At 42.9% G+C, this 21,920-nt stretch overlaps 1 protein-coding gene across 1 annotated transcript in view; it reads right to left on the bottom strand.

Annotated features, from left to right (window-relative positions):
- PRIMA1 (proline rich membrane anchor 1) overlaps positions 1-21,920 on the bottom strand; it is a 48,512-nt gene that overhangs the window by 15,949 nt on the left and 10,643 nt on the right. Inside the window, exon 3 of the mRNA XM_035539717.1 lies at positions 4,529-4,658. Within this exon, the coding sequence (XP_035395610.1) occupies positions 4,529-4,658 (130 nt within the window). The remainder of the gene's footprint in view (positions 1-4,528; positions 4,659-21,920) is intronic.

Here is a 21,920-nt window from a genome sequence, read left to right on the forward strand (position 1 = left end):
CATTCAGCCAATCCTTCAATTTTTTTTTTCTAACATGCCTGTGAAAAGTTTCTTAAGAGAAAATTCACATTTTTTAAAAGAGGAAATATCCCTCTGCCACCAAAACCAAAGAAAATATCTGTTCCTCTACTGCAAAACTGGGGGTGCTGTCACCACATGTATAACCATACTGCAGCACAACACAACATCACGTGCAATCTCTCCAAGCGCTCGATCCATGCAGCTGCATACATTTTAACCAGTGTGCTAGCCATGCAGCACCCTACTCTGCAGACCCCAGCATCACACACAGGAAATTTAGAGCCTTTGAAGAGCTGTCCCATAGGTATCTTCCCAAAAGTCTGGCAGTGCTCTGAGTATTAAAGCTCATTGAGATATTTTGGTATTATTTCTCTCATGGACCGGAAAGCACAGGAATGGATTTCAGCATTTCTTATGAGCATTTCATACTGGAGAATTTGAATATTTCCAGGGGAGATGTGGGGATGGAAATAACAGCATGCTGGCTTGGTTTTGGTAGATATTTCATACAAAGAAGCACCAATTCACTAAGTTGTATTTTATGACAAAAATGCTTAGCACCAAAATTGGTGATAAGCTGAAGTTTGAGCTTTCACAAGGAAAAACAAACAACCTCAGGATAAACATTTTTTAAACAGATCAAATAAAAACAGAGCTGAGTTATGATACCTCGAGGACAGGCGCTCCCTCTCTTGATGCTACAGAAAAGCAGACACAAGAGAGTTGGATTGGGTCTGGCTCTTTGAAACCAGTAAATGAGATTTTAACTTAAGCACAATAGGATTTTTCTTCTTTTTCTTTCTACTTCAAATTTGATTCTTATGAAAGTGAGGGATTAATACAACAGATCCAAGCTCTGTGCAAATAAAACTCTGCCTGCACTCTCCAGCTAAGATATTTAACTCTTGCTACACCCTCCAAAACCAGGTAATTGCCATTATTTCACTCTTCAGCATCTCTATAGTGCTTATACTGCTAATTAAGCTGAGACTCATGCTTTAGGCTAAATAGGATATTGAAATCATTGAAGGCCAGGCTGTAAACCCCACTTTATTTGGAAGACTAACAAGCAGAGAAATCTGGAATCACATTATCAAGTTATTCTAGTTAGGTTCTTTGCAATACATAATCCATAATACAGATTTGTCACTGGGAGATATATACCACGTATGTTTACTAAAGTTCAATTCAGATTGGATGATAGTACAAGTTTTACCCATGGATAGGTGTACCTTACAAGGAGGTCATGTTCAGTGTGTTCTTTGTATTTTTAGTTTGGTTTAACTCTTTTTTAGCTGATGGGCTGGCTGGCAAGAATTTTTAAATGTTTTTCCTGATGCTCCAAAAAAGATATTGAACTATCTGCTGCTGGCAAGCCAGTTTCCATGTGTACTGGCACTTCCAGTCTCTGTTGCACCGCAGGCTCTCATGAGAGTGAAGATGTGGATCTTCTTCCCTGGTTCCTCCAGGAAGAGGTAAAAAAGTCCTGTATAAAAATTCTGGTGTGTGACTTGAAAGGTTTTACAGAGCATGTGATTGAATGATAATTCTTGCCACTTCCACATTTCCACTGCTCACCAGAGAGCGGGTGGTGAACCTAGGTGACACCCTTGAGATGTGGGCAAACAGCTTGGTATCTGTCTCAGAGAGGGGAAACTGAGCAGGAGAGGGGCTTGAGGGTCATTTTGTGATGGACATTGTAAACGGTCCCTTCTCATCAAACCTTGCCACTCTCCTGGTCTCCCTCACTGCCCTCTCAGCGACCAGGAACTGAAGCTGTGCCACCTCTGGAACCCACAGACATGCCTGACATGGCACTAGAAGGAAGGGATGCTGTTCAGTGATGAGACACAACATTATCCTCACCCACGGGTAAGAAAGAGTCAGGGTGGGTAAAGGTGGGGTCTTCAGGCTGCTTTTTGGTTTCTACAAAGAGACAAACTGAGTGTGCTTTTCCTTGGACAGCAAGGGTTGTGCTGTATAAAAGTTCTAATCCAATCTAGATGGTAAGCAGACAACACACTGCCCTGGAGGTGGGAGCCAGACCTGTCAGAGATGCTGCAATGACAGAAGCCCCATTTCCAGGAGCTGCACAGGGATGGGAGCCTGCGAGGACCGGAAAGAAGAGCTGGTGGGATGGAGGTGTGAGAAAGGATGGGGCAGAGCACAGCTACAGAGCCCAGGGACAGGAACATGCTGGAGGGACTCAGCTTCAGCATCACCCAGATTAACCCCCTCCCTCCTTCCCTAGCCAGCAAAAGACAGAGTGGAGGATTTCTCACACTAGCTAAAACAAATTCAGCTCAACAATATGTGATAATACTTTGTGTTGAAGACAGATATGCTTCTATTGTGAAGTGTCTTATCGTATTTCCTAGGGCTTATCAATAGATACACTTTACAATGGTTCAAGGAACCTGAACTACTGTGGGATGCTGCCAGGCACTTCAGGGCATCCATTTGACAGAGTTGTTTAAGAAAGGACTCATTGATGAAAAGCAATGCTCTACTTAGTCTGTAAAAATATAATTAATAAGATTTTCTTTTATAGCTGTCCATCCCACATCTCAGCAGTTTTCAGCTTAGCATTTGTCAGCAGTGTGAATGTCAACAATAAGATCTAAGAGGAACTTTCATTTTTCTCTGAGCCTAATGCCAGTTCAAGCTGCAGACTTGTATGTTGATATTCACACTGCTGACAAATAACTGGTGTCTTCATCAAGTACATGTATTATTCTTCACTGACATGAAACACAAGAGACTTGGTTATGTGACCTCCCACAGCCTTTTCAAGGCAGCTCTAAATTTGTCTGATTAAATTTCTTTTCCATACCTCCTATCTACCAGCAGCAGAGAGCAGATCTGAAGAGCAATTTCTTGCTAGGCACAAGTTGCCCTGGAGAGTTACTGCTCCCGTAGGCATATTTTACAGCCTTGGCAGAAATCATTCACAATTTGGCACTAGGCAGACAAATACAATAGCTGTTGTTGAAACAAATACAACTTCCCACATGGAACTGAACCAATCCACTGTGAACAGTCCAAGGTAGATTAGGAACTACAAGTAAGAAATTTTGCACTGTTACCAATCCAGTAGGACTCCAGTTTCAGTCCTCTGTAGATGATTTTCTAAAAGTATAGTAGACAGAGTGAAAGCTTACCAACTCCTCAAAAGTAATAAGCATTCATTTAAACTAAGCTAGAATAGCAAGAATACTTATGTAAATTTAGTAAGATAGTATATGCAGACTTTCTTGTTTGAATTCTTCCCTTTTGATGCTCTTGGACATGCTATCCTTCAAATTCTGAATAATTTTTTCAGACAACCAGAAAGTATGAGCAATGCTTCACCATTATGATATCCCTGATGGGGCTCATCAAAAGTCTTGCATTTGCTTTGAATGCAAATAACTTTTTCATGAAAACTATTTTCTGTTTTTTTTTTTTTTTCTTTTTCCCTCTGAAAACCCTGTGACTCAGATGTCACCGCAGTATCTAATGAGAGTTATGGGTTGAATATTGCACTCTTATCTGTGAGCCTGGTCACCCACCTGTGCTACAATCCCTGCCTGAGACCCCCATTGTATGAAACAGTGACACCATGAAAACACAGCTGTGGAGTGTCCTCAGAGCAGTATTCAGACCAACAGAGGAGAAAAGAAACTCTGTCCAGTTGTGAGAATACAATTCCCACAAGGTACTTCCTTTTCTAAATCAATGTATTGGACTTAGAGTTGGAGTCTTCGTACAGATTTTCAAGTTTTGACTTTTTCTACCAGAAAGTTGAAATCTTTAGTTAAAGAAACGATTCTCTGTGACATTTTTCTGTGTAACTGAAGTTAATACTTTCTAACTGCCTAGGATCTATGCAAGCACATCTATCACAGAGGCAGAAGTAGGGGAGCTGAAATTGTTGCTACACACAGTGTTGTACATAGACTTCACATGGGCTTTTAAATTAAAGGAAGCAGGTTTTGAATTTGATTCTGTAGATGATCATTTTGAAGCAAGAATAAATCAGAGGTAGAGTCTCCAAATGAAAAATTACACAAACGACCCTAGAGTTTGGGTTAGAATAGCTTGCATCAATTTGAAGTGCTGAAATTAGTGATGGGTCTGGGCCAAAAATCTCACATCCCACGTGTACATTTTAAATCAAAAACCTATCGACATTACTCAGCACCCTACAGCATTTTAACTTTGGTAAAATTCACATTAAACTGAACATTGAGGCTCTGTCCCATTGTTTTTTTTCTCCTCCTCATGCCCATGGCTGTGCATTGAACTTTGTCCTTTACACAGGCAGAAAAGGTACAAGCAGAGACTTTCAAAAAAACAAACAGCAACAACCACCACCAAACAAAACCAACACTTTGAGCACAGGATGCCTCTGTCTGCATTTTGCCTTTAGGATGCCTTTGAAGAAAACAAGGTGTTAGCAAAGACTTGGGTCAGTCTTTGTGGGTTTGCGTTACACAAAGCATATTAAAAGCATCTGTAGTCTTACCTTTTTATGGCTTTGTAGCAAATGATGACAACTACAAAGAGGAACACTAGTGTGGCACAGCATACTGCAATGATAATAACCAGGCCTGGCCACCAGGTCTCTTCAGTGGGGCAGAAGGTAGACTTGGGAGCTGTAAAGAGAGTGTGGAAAAATGCATGAATTCTCCCACATACGTACTGTATAATCAGGTACACTTTAGTCATCCATATAATAGAACTATGCCAGAGCCACTGATACATGCAAAGAGTTTATTTCATGTTTAGGACATTTATTTTTTTTTTTCACCTCAAGCAGTCAACCTCCCTGTTTGGTACTAGATATTTCTTGTCATGGTCTCCAGATGACCAAGCTCTCTGTGTCAGCGTTGTCTGCAGCCTGGTACCCAGCACAGAGGAGAAAGGCTCAGCTCTGCTACCCGCAGGAAACCTCTCCCCCCTCCACAATCACCGTCTCCTGCTACATCAGCCTTAGTCTTAGAGAGACGTCATGCTGATAAGGGTAGGCTTTCAAACCTCATTAGGGGAGGTTTATCGGGGAGCAGCAGCAGCGCTTACCAATCAGTATCACAGCCGCTATCGTTGTAACCTTGGAGCAAGGAGGGGGAATTTGTTTTAAAAGAACAGGAATTTTATTACATTTATTAATTGCTTTTAGAGGACTGTGGCTATCAAGCTTCCTTCCAATTAAATTGTCCGATGTTTAAGAAATGTTAACCTTACGAAATGTTAACTCATGAAAGCATAAGCAATTGTTATTGAATTTTTCTTATTCAACTTAGGGCTAGAACTGTGCATTTAATATTACTCAAAACAGGCAGTATTTTGCATCGGAAGTAATACTGGTGGCATTTAGCTCAAATCTTTTCTTCCAGAGCAATATTCTTTTTTTCCCATACTTTAAGGGACACCTTTCTTGAAGGATGGTGAGCAACAGCCAACGCCAAGAGCAGTACTGGTTATTGCAGAGGTGGAAGAGCCCCTTCCCCCAGTGTACACAACCACAAAACCTCCATGAGAATTTGTGTCTTGCTAAAGGAAGTTTAATAATGAATCAGTTAATGGGAATGACTAAATCTGCATGTTCATAAAGCAGAGGAGAGAATCAAATATAACAAAAGGCACTTTTAAAGTCTAATTATATGATCTGATATATCCTATATTCTGTACTTCCTTTTGTACACATCACAAACAGCTGTACAAATTAAAATATGTCATCACACTTATATCATTTATTGTGAGCTGACATCCCCTATGCATCCTATGTCTGTTGTTTAGGAATAAACATTCACATACTCTGCTAGGTAAATACTGAAGTACACAATTACTGTGTACTTCTTCTTTCCAGTGATATGATTATAGAAGAATTGATAACATTAATCCTGAGAAATCTGCAGGAGCATCTTAGAAAAAGACTAGGTAAAGAGCTCCTGGTGCAGTAAAAAAGCAATCAAAATAATCAAGCCATCAGCTTGATAATTTATAGGCAGTTCATCATTTGGTGCCACGAAGTGCTCACATTTCTCAGGTGAATCAGCCTTCAGCACATGCTGTCACTATGATCATACTTGCCTAGCAAATATTGACATCAAATTACTATACATACATTGACTGTGAGGGTGTTTTTCTTTGTTTGTTTCTCTTTGTTTGCTCTTCTTTTGTGTGTGCGTTGTTTTGTTTTGTTTTGTTTTCCTCAATAGGAGAGAAGAAACAAAGCTGAGATTTCAAGTGATTTGTAGAACTAATGGTTACTGGCTCCTCTTCTGACAATGAGTTCACTTCAGCAACAGAATTTCTACTTTCTTACCATGATGTTAGCTGAAGAGTCAGTTTTCACTATAGATGGAACTATTTATTGTGTTGTGATATAAGCTGATATTTTCTGAGTTATTTCAATATTGTTATTTTCTAACATAACAGAGGGGATTTCAAAGATGAAAAAATGTTTGCATGAAGGAGCATGCAGTCTTAGGGCCAACTCTACCCTCTTGATGTTGCCCTGAGAAACAAAAATAGTTCCACTGAAATCAAACGAAACACACGCATCAGCAGATGCCACATACAATTAGATACAATCATACAAAATGGGGCTGGTAGGCTCGTTCCTATCTAGTATTCCTTCAAGGCAAGATCAACCAAACTAGTCATAGAGCAAACCAAGGTGGTGAGACTGGGATGCTCTTCAGCACAACAAATGAGACTGACAAATGGCAGAGAAAGGGTCTAAAGCAACACCTATCATATGCCTGTGTACCATGTGCTCCTTCATGGTTTATCACGGTATTTTTACATGGAGAATAAATAGATACATTCAGAACAGAATAGTGTATATGACTCCTGACAGCCTACATGTAGTTATTGAAGACAGGAAATAGAGTGGCTGATGTGGAGGTGACCCCTAATTCACGCAACTCAGTTCCCTTCCTCACTGGTCACAGAATCACAGAATCGTCTAGATTGGAAGAGACCTCCAAGCTCACCTAGTCCAACCTCTACCTAACACTAACAAGTCCTTCACTAAACCATATCACTAAGCTCAACATCTAAATGTCTCTTAAAGACCTCCAGGGATGGTGACTCCACCACCTCCCTGGGCAGCCCATTCCAATGCCTAACAACCCTTTCGGTAAAGAAGTTCTTCCTAATATCCAACCTAAACCTCCCCTGGCGCAACTTTAGCCCATTCCCCCTCGTCCTGTCACCAGGCACGTGGGAGAATAGACCAACCCCCACCTCGCTACAGCCTCCTTTAATGTACCTATAGAGAGCGATAAGGTCGTCCCGAGCCTCCTCTTCTCCAGGCTAAACAACCCCAGCTCCCTCAGCCGCTCCTCGTAAGACTTGTTCTCCAGACCCCTCACCAGCTTCGTTGCCCTTCTCTGGACTCTCTCGAGCACCTCCATGTCCTTCTTGTAGTGAGGGGCCCAAAACTGAACACAGTACTCGAGGTGCGGCCTCACCAGAGCCGAGTACAGGGGCACAATCACTTCCCTAGACCTGCTGGCCACACTGCTTCTTATACAAGCCAGGATGCTGTTGGCCTTCTTGGCCACCTGAGCACACTGCTGGCTCATATTCAGCTGCCTATCAACCAGTATTCCCAGGTCCTTCTCTGCCAGGCAGCTTTCCAGCCACTCATCTCCCAGCCTGTAGCTCTGCTTGGGGTTGTTGTGCCCCAGGTGCAAGACCCGGCACTTGGCCTTGCTGAACTTCATACAGTTGGCCTCAGCCCATCGGTCCAGCATATCCAGGTCCACACCAGGCAATCAGAAAGAAGCACAAGAAATCACAGTGGAAGCAGTCAAAGCCTGTTTATTAGTAGCTGGTGGGTTTACACAGCTTTAAAAAAATATTTTCTATTTCTAATGCTTATCCTTGCAATGCTAGGTAATCTTGTTTTCCTTAGAAATGTCCACTCTTTTCCCAATAAGTTTCTGATTGTGTGCTAGTTTCTGCCTTCCTCAGTATGCATTCATATAGCCCTCATTACTGTGACATTTCTACATCTTTAATGCATTTCTTGTCACAATTACCCTCTGAGGAAGAACAGAGCTGCTTTAATCCACTCGTACTGATGGGAAGCCAAAGCCTGGCCCATTTGGATGCCCCATATGCCAGGCGCAAGGCACAGGAGTGCTGCATGCCTATGAGCTGCAGCTGGGAAAGTCAGCTTGGAGCAAAGTTTCCCAAAGCATTAGCAAGGTGCCCAGGAAAGTGCCACGTCCTCAGAAAGGCCCCCATTTGGCTGTCAATGCTAGGGAGACATCGATGTCTCCACTCCTCTGGGCTGGAGCTTGAAGTCCTGACCCTCTCCCTGTGATGCCCACGTGCTGGGGTGGCTCTCCATCCTATGCCAGCGTCCCAGCTCCGAAGTCATTGCCTGCAATATAGAAAAATCACCTTGGGGCTACCAAGAGCTGAGGGCTGGCCAGCGTGGCCACAACATCTGTACCCTCAGCCCCCAGCACTGGCCTCACACAAGAGGCTTCAACTGCTCAGAGCACGACCAGTTCCTGATTCGACTCATTCCCATTTGCTCTTCATTGGTCTCAAGATCAGCCAGCTGGACAGAGAAAGTGACTTTCACAGTGCAAAGCAACTCAAGGAAAATGTGCTTTTTCTCCTAAGCCCTGAAGCACTGGTCTGTACGTTGGACAAACCATTGGGTGGAAAGTAGTAGGAAAGTGATGACATTTTAAAGAAGATAAGCAGGGTGAGCTAAGCAATTGCAGTCTGCCATCCTGACAAAAATTCTGCCAAAATATTGAAGATCTCACTCAATTAATAAAGTATTAAAAGAAGTAACTGATACTAAACAGCATAGGTTTAAGAAAACATATCTTGTCAAAGTGACCAGATATTTTCTGAGGAGATTACTGGGTTGGTAAATACCTGTATTAGTGCTGGTGTGATAAACTTAAGACTCTGGTATGACATTTGATGCAATTCTGCATGATGTAGAGGCTATGAAACTGTAACGCTACACAGTAAGTTTGGCACAGATGAACTGAGTTAAAAGCCAGGGGCCTGTTATGTCTCAAAGTCTAACTATACATGGAAAGTCACTACTGAGAGAATTTGTTTTTCAGCAGTGACTCCCTCCTTCCCCCCAGAATACAGGGCTAGATACTGGTAGAGCTTGTAAATGACTCAGGAATGTACTCAACTACAAGTGGAGACTGAGTATACTCAGTTTAGAAATAGGATAATTATTATCATTAAGGGTAATTATCCATTTCAATACTCTATCAAGTCTGGTGGAGTATTCCACTGAAAAAAATAGTTTAAGGTAGACTGTTTACTTTTCCTAAAAGAAGTCTAAATTCAGCTGCAGACACTGACTCAAGAGAAGAATTAAGTCAAGAAAATGCTCTGCTTCTGGGAAGTACACATGAGCACAATGCCTTTTTTTCCCTTGGTCTTAAAATTCATGAAGTACAAATTTTGGTTAGGTTTACTCTTTGAGAGCAGTGCCTTCCCTCATTCCCAACAGCACCATGCCTAAATAAACAGCATATCAATACAATGGATCGAGACCCATTTCAGACCTGTGGGTGGCTGGATCCAACTTCTTGAAAACTAACTCATGAAAAAGTACATTTAGAGTAAAGTAAGTTTAGAGTACATTCAAGGGTGCTTGTGGTGACATAAAACTCACACGCTTTCTTTGACTAAATTTGTTTTGGAGTCTCAGCATAAAGACACAGCTCCAATTCTAATGTTAGCAAGCATTTGTATACAAATGGGTCTAGCCAGAAGTGTGCATGCCAGGAAAGATTAGCTCAGCAACAGAGGGTTTCCCTGAATGTCCAGGCACAAAAATAATAGTCACGTCACTGGAAAGAAAGTTTCCATGAGATTATAAAGAAATATCTACTTTCTCTTTAGCAAATCTCTGAGTGGATCACTCTCAGAATTGTCCTGAGTTGCTCAAAACAAAACAAAACAAAACAACCAGTCAGTGATGAGGCTGTTTTTAGTCATGTCTTTTTGGATCACCATTAAGTGGTTGTGTGTATGTTATAAAAACAACACATACTTGTACTGCCTGCAACAGAATATAGAATTGGACTTGGAATCCTTGAATACATCCTCAGGTTTTCTTCAGTGATCACAGCTGTACTTTATAAAGCTTAGATTTTGGAGATTTAGCACTCCCATTATTTATTTTGATGAGGATTACTATTTCCATTGCGATACTGCTTGTAGACTAATTGCTCTTTGCATGGGAATGACACTACACTAGAAATTAACAGCCTCAAGCCTGCCAGGAGGGAGTAGGGGCTACTTTCCACCACGAGGACCATGCTGGGTTGAACATCAGCTCTCCACAGCACCAGTGAAGCAAAGGCAGAGAGGCAGCACTAGGGCACTACTTAGCCCTTCTGTCCTGGCCATCACTCACCAGCCAGCCCAGCAAAACAAAACAAAGAAAACAAAACAAAACACAGCTGTGAGCCAGCAAATAGATAGGGGAGGCAGTGACCCGTGCTCCCACGTAGAGTCCCGGGAAAGCATCCTCTGGCCAGGGTCTGAGCATGTCAGTCTGCCACAGGCTCGGTCCCAAGCAGCTGGTGAGTACGTGCTGACATGATGTGGAGGGGTGACGGTGACCCCCTCACCCCCCTACAAAAACACTAACTTCATGCCTAAAAAAGGAAGAGCGCTTTCAAGAGAAATCAAAACCGGTTATTGTTTTTCCTCCCGCTTTTATTTCTGTTCTTGCAGAAAGGTCAAGAGTGCTGGTGTAATCATCTTTATGAGACATCTGCCCATTTTTAATATTGTATATTCACAACAGGCTAAACCCATCCATCTCTACGCCTGCAGCACTCCTCTTGCTATTGTAGGACTGCCTGAATCAGCCACACAGTTTCATTTTGCTTGCTTGGAAGCAAGGTTGGATTGTGTTTTGAAGGCAGGCTCATATTCCAAGGGTCTCAAGTGTTTTGTCAGTCTTGGCTGGAACCTGAAAGGAACTGGTGATACAGGCAATGCATTACCGCTGACCCATACGTACGTCACATATTTTATAGATCTGCCAATCTGCTGGCTTAGGAGGGGCTTGGGGTTCTAACCTCATTTTTACTTTTATTTGCCTTGTTATTTTGATACATTCACAAAACTTGTCTGCACATTGGCATCTCCATTTGTAGAACAGGGGGAAGCCACTAGTTCCTACAGCCCTTATCACACTGTGATGTAGGAACAAGCCCAGAAAACACGGAGAGGTTTAGATGTCATTTCAGATGTTCAGGTACATGAAAAGACTCTCAGGATGCTCCATGTCTAGTTAAACATGGAGAGAGATGCTGAATTTACAGCAGTATGGGTCTCTTCACATTGAGGTGTCTTATCCAAACCCTGATGGAATGGAGGGATGCAATGCATCTGTCTCCTAATTAATGTGAAACACTGGTTGGTTCTGGCAGGAATCCCTACAGAGCCCTACAGAGCAACAGTTACACACACACAGACACCAGGACTTGGGCACCGACTCCAAAAGCACTGTGTTGTGTAACAGATGAAAAACCAGGAGAGCCTCCATCACATGTGCACTTCTTTTTTGATAAAGCTGATTTCAGTGCTGGGTCTGGGGTCTCCTACCTACTTTCTTGTAGCCCCCCTTGCTCCCTCCAGGAATGTAAACGAATCCCAAAGTGAGTGTATTAATGTACAATTGACTTAATCGTACATGAAAATGAACCCTTGGACAGCTAAGAAAAGGGGAGAAAAAGTTCAGGTGATGTAAACTGGTGGAAGTCCACTGAGGCATGGGACTGGTGCCAGCTGAGGACCTTCTCCCACCATCTCCTCATCTCCCAGCATGTGATGCTGCCTGAAAGCACTGCTCCAGACTTTGCTGAAGGTGAGGAGCTCGGTCCCCTGACGGCTCTGGGCTCTTCGGGTGCAGATTTTGTTACCTAACCCCAGGCAATGTGGAGAGATCCATGAGTCAGCATCAGCTCAAGTGTCCCCTGCTTGTTTGCTGCATTTTGTCACGTAGGAACAGTTACAGATGTGTTTGGATGGCCCATGTGTTATCAACACACTGTGCAGCCTGGGCTGCTAAGAGGGAGAGGCGGCCAGCATGGAAAAACAAATCTCTCACAAAGAGCCATCGAATGAAATGTGGGGTACTGTTAGACTTTGATACAAATATAGATCTTCAGCTGTTGGTTTTAAAAAGCATTTCAGGAACAGGAGTAGTATGTGTACTCTTTGGGCCTTATCCAACAAAATTAGTGGATTTGAGGGGGAAGATTTCCTGGGAGGATGGGGGAGATGAGGCTGACCAGGAGATGGGGGTCTTGGAGCCCCCTCCCCAGGGCAAAAAGCAGTGGGTGCATTCGTGCCATACAGTGGGTCTTCCACTGCTGTTTCTGCTCCCTCTGCTCAGCACTTGAGATTCCTGGCATGAGTTGAACATAAACACAAACATTCACATTTGGGGCACTTCCACATGTGTCTAAAACAATTCATTTTGAAGATACAGGAGCTCTATAAGATATGAATGGATGCACTTTGCTGTCTCCCTGGCAGGTCCCAAAACCACCTCATCAACCTCCCTTCACAGTTGTTGCCTATGAACAACAGCATCAGGCCACTCTTGAGCAGCTGGAGGGGAGCTGTGGGAGCACATCAAACCACAGGCCAAAGGCAGGGCCGGTATCAGCACAGGCCATAGAGGCTGGGCCCCCTCCCTGCCTGGCTGGGTATGGCCTCGGGGACAGCCTGCAGACAGCCGTCACCTCCTCTGCTCGGCCTCCAGACTGCATAGCAGAAACATAACCTGGGTTTGGCCACATAGGCCGCAGGGCCGCTCCTTTGCCCTGTGGTGAGCTGTGGTCATAACCAAACCCATCTAGCCAGTGGCTGGAAAGCTTTGGCCACAGACTGCCCCTATCCTGGTGCCCCAATGGCACCTACAGTCCCCTGGGAGAAAAGAAATGGCATAGAGAAGCAGACCACCTTGGAGGAACAAGATGGTTCCCCAATACGCAGTAGTATGCTTGCATGGCTTTTTAAATGTCCAGCATGGAGGTGGTTGGGCACAATGCTCAGGATGTGGCCCCGGCCCTGCTGCTGATTCCCCCTTGCTTCCCCCTGAGAAGCAGAAACAAAGCAAGCTCCAAAGAAGAGCTCCAAATGCTAAAGCTGTACTTACTGAGTGAATTAAATCCAGCAAATGCAATAAAATATAAGATTCCCAGAACACCATGACTTCCCAGGGCTTTTCTCCTCGAGCTGAAGGCCATGCTGTTGCTTGTTCAGAGAGTATGGGGGGGGGTGGGGGGGGAGAAATGTGGTGCAGGATGGGCAGCACAGAAAGCCAGAGATGTTAGCATCCATCATTAATTTGAGGGACTGGGCAAACACAGCAGGAATGTAAAGCAGGAACGGATGACAACTTCAATAACAGATGAAGTCAGTTTGGGACAAGTTCATCTCCAGTAAATCCAAACATCATGAAAAGGATTTGGATTATGACAGTCCCCAGAGAGCACTGACCTAGAAAGCCACTCTGTTGGACCTGTTCCCTGAGATCCTGCCACAGAGAACAGGCACCAGAGGAAGATGCTGCCCAGCGAGGAAAGTCCAAAGAACTCTTTTAGACCTGCAATGTCCTATCCCACCATCCTCACCTCTGGAGTATGGCTGCAGCTGTACAAGATGTGAATAGACTGGCTTAAATGTAATAAGAACTGCCTAAATTTGCAGCAATTTTTGGTACACATATACAGAGAAAAATGAACAAACAAAAACCCCAAATATCAATTTCCGTTCTTTTCTTTTCCTTTTTTTTGTTCTTTCCTTTTCCTTTCTTTTGTTGTTCTTTCCTTTTCCTTTTTTTTTTTTGTCGTTCTTCCTTTCCCTTTTTTTTGGCCTCGCCTCTTCTCTTCTCTTCTCTTCCTCTTTCTTTTTTTTCTTAGTCCTGTGCCTTTCCTGTTGCTTGTAAACTTAGGCTCATTTCCAGAGAGCCATGAGCTACTCAGGTAAACAACTACAAACAACTACTACCAAGCAATAGTGGTGTGCTCAGCAGAAAGCCTGTCCTGATTTACTGCCTCCCTTGAGTAGCTAGGTTAAATAACACTGGTGGATATCAGCTATTCCTGTAGCAGATGATACTTCTGTTTATCACATTATGTTGCAGACAACTTTATATCAGGCAGCTGCTCTGTGCATATGTTCCTACTACAGTTTTAAGGGGGATACTGCTATCACTGTGCAGTGGGAGCTTCTGCTGTAATAAAAACATGTGTGGGATGATGCTGGAGAAATTCCCTCCCCCGCAGCTTTTACACTGTAGACGCTGTTTTTCTATACTTTCAGTTGCCCCCTTTCTTCACCTCTCTCCCCCTTTTCAAAAATAGTTTCCTTCTGAAACAAGGAACATGCTAAATTTTGTGCATGGTTTTGGAGGATGGAGCAAGAAGTGGAAGAAAGGGGCAGTTTTGCAGTTTTCTGGAGGTCATGAGTGACAGCAATGCTGCTGTGCTACCTTAGAAGGTCTCATGAGCTGCTTTCCCCTGGCAGATTTTAGACTCCTTTAGAAAATGAAACTTGTCATTAATGCCAAAATAAAAATAATATGAGATGACAGTACGGGTTGCCCAGGCATAAGTGAAGCACATTGAAACAAAGTGGCTTGCCTGAAGTCATCACAGCTTTGTGAAAAAGCAAGGAAACAGAATGGCTTTTGACTCCTGAGCAGTCTTACATTCTGGCTCACTTTGCCTCCTCCTTGGGGGTCAGACGGAAACACTGGCTTCAGTCATAACTACATGACTGGGGTGGAAGCAGCAAGCTCCCTGGCTGACTTCCCATACAGGTGCCAGATCTCTGCCCCATGCATGCCATGCCCAGCACCTTTGTGGGGCCAAGACCCACGGACAGAGCCAAGGTGGCATCCCATCAGGTTCCTAAGACGGGCTGGTGCTAAGTTTGTAGGGTAACTTATATTGGCTTCAGCATCACTGCAGAGCAAGAACAGTATTTCAGTTCCAAGTCCTACATGCTTGTGGAAGAATGATGATGCAGACAGCAGAGCAAACAGAGGAGCATCAAAAAATTAGGGAGGGAAAGTCTGTGCTCCAAGCACTCAACAAGCTGAGGACCAGATCTGCCAGCTTTAATCCTATTAGGCTGTTGGTGGAGCTGATCAGACCCACCAGAACTGAGGTACGACTCTGTAAATAGGAGCAAAACATGGTTTCAGCTGCCAGGGTCCTTTGGAGGACAGTGGGGTTAGCGAGCGCAGAGGGAGAGTCTGTTCTCTACAGCATGATCTGGAGAAGCAGTGGCACTTAAAGGCCTTGTGGAAAAAAGGCTTTTAAGGAGATTACATCATAGCTAGTTTCTGTGTTAACACTCTGCTCTGGCATTTATCTTTACAACGGGCGCTCACGTCAGCCACTGCCCTCTGATCTTACTTTGTCACATGTTTTTCTAACCAACAGTCTCCGAAGAGATGCTGCTTCCCCCTCTCCATCTGACTCTCCCTCAGCTAAAAACAGAATTGTTTTTACCTTGATTAAATCACACACTATTGATTTCTGTCCCAAGCAAATCAGAATTGAAGCCTGTGGCTTGCAAGGCAGTCTCCTCCTTGCAACAGTACAGTCCTTCTGGAAAGCCTGGTGGGCACTGTTGCATTTCCCTGCTGTCTGTGACCTGGACCAGCACCAGACTATGCAGCACGGAGGGGGCTGACACCCCCACATAGTCCTAGTGCATGAGAGCCATCGCTCAGGCAAATGTTGCTGTGTCTGGTGGCCTGCTTTTCAAAATGCAGGAGGAGCCGATCAGATTAGTAGGTATCTGGTGCCTCCAAGAAACAGGTCACAAATGTTTGAAAATTTGCTGTTAAACTAGTATTCTGGAATTCATTTTAGAAGGTGACCTGATTTCTGGAAGTTCTGAGCACTGAGAGCCAGGATGATTTAACTTGAATACAGATATGCAAGCTTAAGTTTAACCTTCTGAGTTTTACGATACAAGGGTCAACCTCCCTTTACTTAGGCAGAGTGTCACTGTGGGTAGAGGACAGAAATTCATCTAAGGACATAGGTCCTCCGATTTTCCTCCAGGACAGGAACAGTTGTCCCAGCTTTCCAAACTGTTACAAGCTATAGAGATAAAAAGTGCAACATAAGGCTGCATGTTAGCACTGTTGCTATTAATTTCCCAATTCTGTAATAAAGTAAATAATTTTTGCCTTACAAGTACTTTAACTGTATTTTTGTAGTATTTCCTTGGCTTTCTCATAAACCACATATTCAAGCAAGCACAGCAGCAAGGCAGCGGACTGGGGCAGGACAACAACAGCACAGCCCTGACCTGAGGACAGTGATCCTCAGTTCTTTTGAACAGTGGCACCACTGAGAGGCACAGACATGCGCCAGCGCAGTGCCATCCACTTCATTGCACAAACACACAGCCTGGCTCTCCAGCGGCAAGCGACGCATGCAGGGAGCACGGGTTGTTCTTCAGAAGGGAACATAAATGCTGCTTGCCCTTGAAAAACTGCAGGACCCCCTCACGTTACAGCAGTGAAAAGAGCATCCTGGAGGAAAGAGACCTGAAAACACTGAACCATCGTGCTGAGTCTGCCTTTGCCTTTTTGGTGCTCTAATACCTGATTAGCAGATTTCCACATCAATACTCAACAACCACATACACATGTGCACATACATGCATCTCTGCAAGTATCTACACATGCATCTCGTAACGAGGTTGAAAAATCAGAGGCAACTGTTTTTGTGTTTGCAGTGGCAGGCCCCCTGGCATGCCACGGGGAGACAAGTGTCGAGCAAAGGTAAGAGTAAAAATCACCCTTGTCCTCCCTCGTGACCTCCCTCGTGGCCAGCACCCACCTCAGCTCAGCAGCAAGCATCCACTGAGCAAAAAGCACTGAGGAAGCATCATCCTCCCAAATGGAGTGGGCCATGGCTTAGCACACTTACTTGGTGTTAAGTGGTTTGGAGAGCCCACTGAGAAACTATCTGCATTTTTAGGTGCTTAAAAACCCTTCAAAAGCTAGCCGTTGCTTTTACTGAGCCTCAGGCAGCCTTGGATGAAAGGCATGCCCAAGCAGCACTGTGAAGGCAGGTATGGTAGAGCCTTATCAGGGGTATGGCAGAGCCTTCAGGGAAGCAAACAGAAAACGAGCTTCAGCCAACTGCAGGCTGACTTTCGTAGCACAGATAGTAGAAGACTTGGAAATACTTGGAATATTTTCTTTACCTGTTAGTAGCAGCAGTTTCTAAGTCACTGGTTTGTGCCTATCTCTGAAAAATTAATGGGTTGCATGTTGGGCATTCAGATGCTATATGGAGAGTGGCTGTACTAGACATACACTTTAGATTGATAACTACAGATGGCTTTAAAGAGTTCAGTTTACAAAGAAAGACATTGCAAGTCACATGTCTGAGTTTTAGGGAACAGCTGGTTGACTATGTATCAGATACTTCTGTTAGTGTACAGCGTCTACATAAACATAATGCTCCTGTTAGATATTACAAAATTTATTCCTTATATCACTTCAATAGCTCAGTTTTTGCTGGAAGGGCTTCAACTATCATTTAGAAAACGTCCCTGGGACCAGTTAATAATTCCCACACTTAGTGCACTCAGGTTCCTTTTCCAAATTGTATTTGAGTTTCACTAAGAGAAATATAGCTACAATTGATGACCTGGCTGGAGTGAAATGGAACTAAAATGTAAAATGTGTTCCAAACCAGAGGTATGTTTAATCCTAATAGAATAAAATTGCATTTATCAACTGATAGATTATTGTGCAGTGTCCATAAAATATAGAATAGTTAAAATGGCAATTATATCATGTTAACAGATCAAGTCATTTCACCATGCCAAAGGCCCAACAGAAAGTCCTCAATCACCACTTGGAGTACACTTGTAACTCTCTGAAAGCAAAAAGGCAAGGCACAACCTACCTCACAGTCACAAAAGCAAGCCACTTGGTTACTGGTCTTTTCTCTGCACATTTCTCTGTCTTCACACAGAAGTCTAGGCCTGCATGGTAGGCAAACACTTGCAGAGATGCTGTTGACCATCACTCTCTCCTGAAGCCTACAGTACTTGGCAGCCTGCGCTAAAGAATAAAGCCCCATAAAGATGAAACAGCACCTGCAACTTGCTAAATCAAAATGAGGGTTAAAACAAACCCTCCCTTTGCTCAACTGACAGTCATTTCCTTCAACAGTGGCTATGAAATAAGAGTATACCATCCCTCCAGAGGGAAAGGAAAATGTCCAGTGACGATTCAATAGAATTTGCTCCACTGGCTCCCTCATAAAAGTCCAGTTTAACAGCATAACTTGCCAAGGGACAGACCTTTGTGTAAAATATTTTAAACTAATGAAGTGATGAAATATCAGCTCCATTTAAAAGACTCTCTTCAAAATTGTAAAATGATTAATTTTAATAACAATTAGGTATTCATTATTTGCTAGTATATATGTGATTATAATGGGATATGATTTACAAGGACAAGTGTTAAACTAACTCATATAATTATTAATGATAATTTTTGGCAGTGGTATCAGTTATTAAGCTACGTTTTTATTAAATTAATGGATATTATGTACTCACTTCAGGATAACATCCCAAATGTTCAGACTGCTGCTTCCTTGATCTGCTATGCTGACTTAAAAATTCCCCGTAAGTTGCAATTATACAGGCAGCACAACACCCTTTTACCACATTTTTAACTAAGACAATGCCCAAAACCTTATGAGAACATATGCTTCTGTGGGTGCTTTATCAAGGTCAGCTGCTTAACCTTTGCTGCTAGGACAGCTTGTGCCAATTAAGTTTGCTTCTGGCTTGTCAAGATGAGACACAGCTCCAGTCTGCCATGGGCACGGGAACTTACAATTATTTGTAACTCAGCAGCCTCTGACTCATCAGTAACTTCACTGAAGATTTGTTATCTTCTCAATCAATGAAATGGTAGTCATGTACAAATGGACTGCCATCCACACAGGGAATTAATGTCTTCAGTTTTGCCAAGTCCTTTTTCTTAAAAAAAAAAAATCAGGCTGTTGGAGTACACATCTCAAAGCAGAAAGGACGGCTCTACTGCAGAATGAGTTTAATATCTAATGCTTCCTGTTTCAAAATTAAACAATACTTTTAATCTATAGATAACAGTACTCCCAATGATTTCTGCACTGCAAAAGCCAGCCTGAGGCTTTTACTTTTAAATACTGGAAAATGTATGAAGGAGTACATTTTCAAGAGAGTGGATTTTTCCATAACATGGATTTATTACTGCATGAAAAATTGAAAACAAATCTGCAAGGTCTCAGAGCAGAGGGAATATTCATCACTTGTCTAAATAAAAATTAGCCTTGACAAAACATTTCAGAATTTATTGTGGTGAAAAACTCTGAATTGGGAATTTAGCAACAGAGCTGGAATTGACAGTCTGATCTAACCACTATTTTACAAAGACAGACAGTTTACAACAGCACAATATGAGCTGTTATGTACATAATTGATAGCAGAATCCTATGAGTAAAGTATTCGCATGAACCTTTTCCAGTCTTACCTGCTTTCTAATCACTAATCCAGCTCTTCATATTTAATACAACATCCCAGATGCAAAACTAATTCAAGCTTCGTATTTGATTGCTGCTTAAGAAATCTTCTCACCCTGAACATTTTTCCCATTTTGACTGGGAGGTGAAGACCTCTAACTTTAATTCCTGCACTAGAAATAACTGTGCTAGATGAAAAAAAAAATCGGGATTTTGAGGTCTTTATGTCTTTGGTGTTTAATTCACCAGCACCTGCAGTGTGAGGCAGGAAATCTAAGCATTGCATTTCTGATTTAGGTGGGCGAATTCTGCCTAAATCCCACCTTGGATGTTCAATGATTTGGTTCACTGTGCTAACAGGGAAGGTAGCATCTGTGACACGAAGGCAGCATGACAGGGACCTGGGCTCAACTCAGCATGTGCTCTCATCTGTGTCTCCAGGCTGCATGGCTGGATTTCAATTTAGATTTGAAAGCCTCGAAATCCTACCGTAAGTTCTTAGAATCACAAACCTTCAATAAACTGAAAGTGATCTGGGAGAAGACAAGAATTGGATTTTGGTTTTGCTTTGTAAAGTATAAACAACAGTCTCACACAGGAGTGTAATTCACAGTATAACAGCTGTGTTATCAAAACTGAAAGGGCTTCCCTGTTTCAGCATTCTGCTTGCATGTAAAAATCACCGTCTAGACCAATATGCTAAAACAATGTTCTCTCACAGCAGATGTCATTGCTATAAATTTCTTGATGTAGGAGTCTGTGTACCCCTCCACTTTGGGTGTTACTGTAGTTCTCTTCCATTACTGCTCAGTTTTGCCAGTAAGTATTACATATGAAGCATGGAGGAAAATTTCTTCCCCGTTATGATAGAAAAACACCCCCATGTGTTTGCTAACAATTTATTTGGTCATCAATATTTTGGAGAAGCTGATCATAAACTCATAAAGTGTGCCTACATATCTCAAAACTACTCAAACCCTGTCCTTCTGGCAGAAGTGGGGTGAGCAAGGGCTGGTTATGCCAGACAAGTTCTTAGGGTAAGAATTACAGTCACAGCACATGTTTGGAAAGGTGCAAAGCACTCAAAAGACAAAAGGCCTACACAAAAGAAGCTGGACACACAGCCCATACTGCAAGAGCTGTACCTGATGACCTGCAGCAAATTCTTTGGCGCTTCATGTTTTAAGGCATGTGGTGGCCTCCAGGAGGATTTCAATGAAGTTCTGCAATCACAACCTGCCCTCACCTCCTGGAGGACAATCATAGATTGTCCAAGGCCAAAGGTCCTTTTGGCCTTGTGTAGGCAAGCACCTCAATGTCTGTGCCCATGTAATACGAGGTGATGTGCTGAGCACCAGGACCATGCTTAGCTCTCCTTCTTATACAGCCTTTTGGAGAGCGTGTTTGTGTGAGGCTCAAACTCATTCTCTCAATCCACAGTGGGTTACCCCACCCATTCTACTACTAGCATTTAGGTCACAGAAAAGCCTAAGGAAAAAACATTTCTTATTCTTTTATGTACCAGAACCATATGGTTTTCATTTCTATAACAAGTTCCTGCTGTGAAAGGCCATGTTGCTAGTGGTCAGCAATCCAAATCTGCAAAATTTGGTTGCTTTAAAACCTCCTCAAAGTTTAAGAAGTTCCAGTCTGTTCCAGTACTTCAGGCTCCAACATATTACACACACAGAGACCATCTGTCCTTAAAGATCCAAATGTCCTTAGCTTTCCTATTTGCACTGAAGGGACCCTGCACACTTTCTGAAATTAAGCTATGCATTTATGCTCATACAGTTGCCAAAAAGTTGCTCCCTGACTACAGTTGGTCATTTTTGTTTTGGCATTTTCAGACCAAATCATTAGTTAATTAGATGCATTATCTCCAAAGATAAAGATTTCACCTTGAAAAAACAAATTGTACAATTACAGCCTTGAGATTAGAGTCCTCTGCAATGATGTCATTCACTTTGGCTTTGCACTGTGACTTGATTGTGCTTTATCTCAACTGAGAGCTTACGGCAAACTTTCACAGAGTTCAGGAGCTATAAAGACCTACCTGTGTATGTACGTGTAACTGCCCAGTGAGTCAAAGGCTGGTTCACATATCCAGACTCATTTGTGCTAGTTCTGCTTGTAATGATCTCAGATAAAAGCTTTTATTCACATTTCCTCCTCTAAATTTCAACTGAAGCAATATTTGATTTGACAATTCCATCATCAGTGAAGGGATGGCGGTACCATGGACTCTTTACCCAATGCAGGAGATGGATAGAGAAGAGACAGCAAATGTCGCCAACCAGTGAGGGAGGTGTTCATGCTGAACGTCCT

Source organism: Cygnus atratus, chromosome 5, assembly GCF_013377495.2.
Source record: "Cygnus atratus isolate AKBS03 ecotype Queensland, Australia chromosome 5, CAtr_DNAZoo_HiC_assembly, whole genome shotgun sequence".
Classification (NCBI taxonomy): domain Eukaryota; kingdom Metazoa; phylum Chordata; class Aves; order Anseriformes; family Anatidae; genus Cygnus; species Cygnus atratus.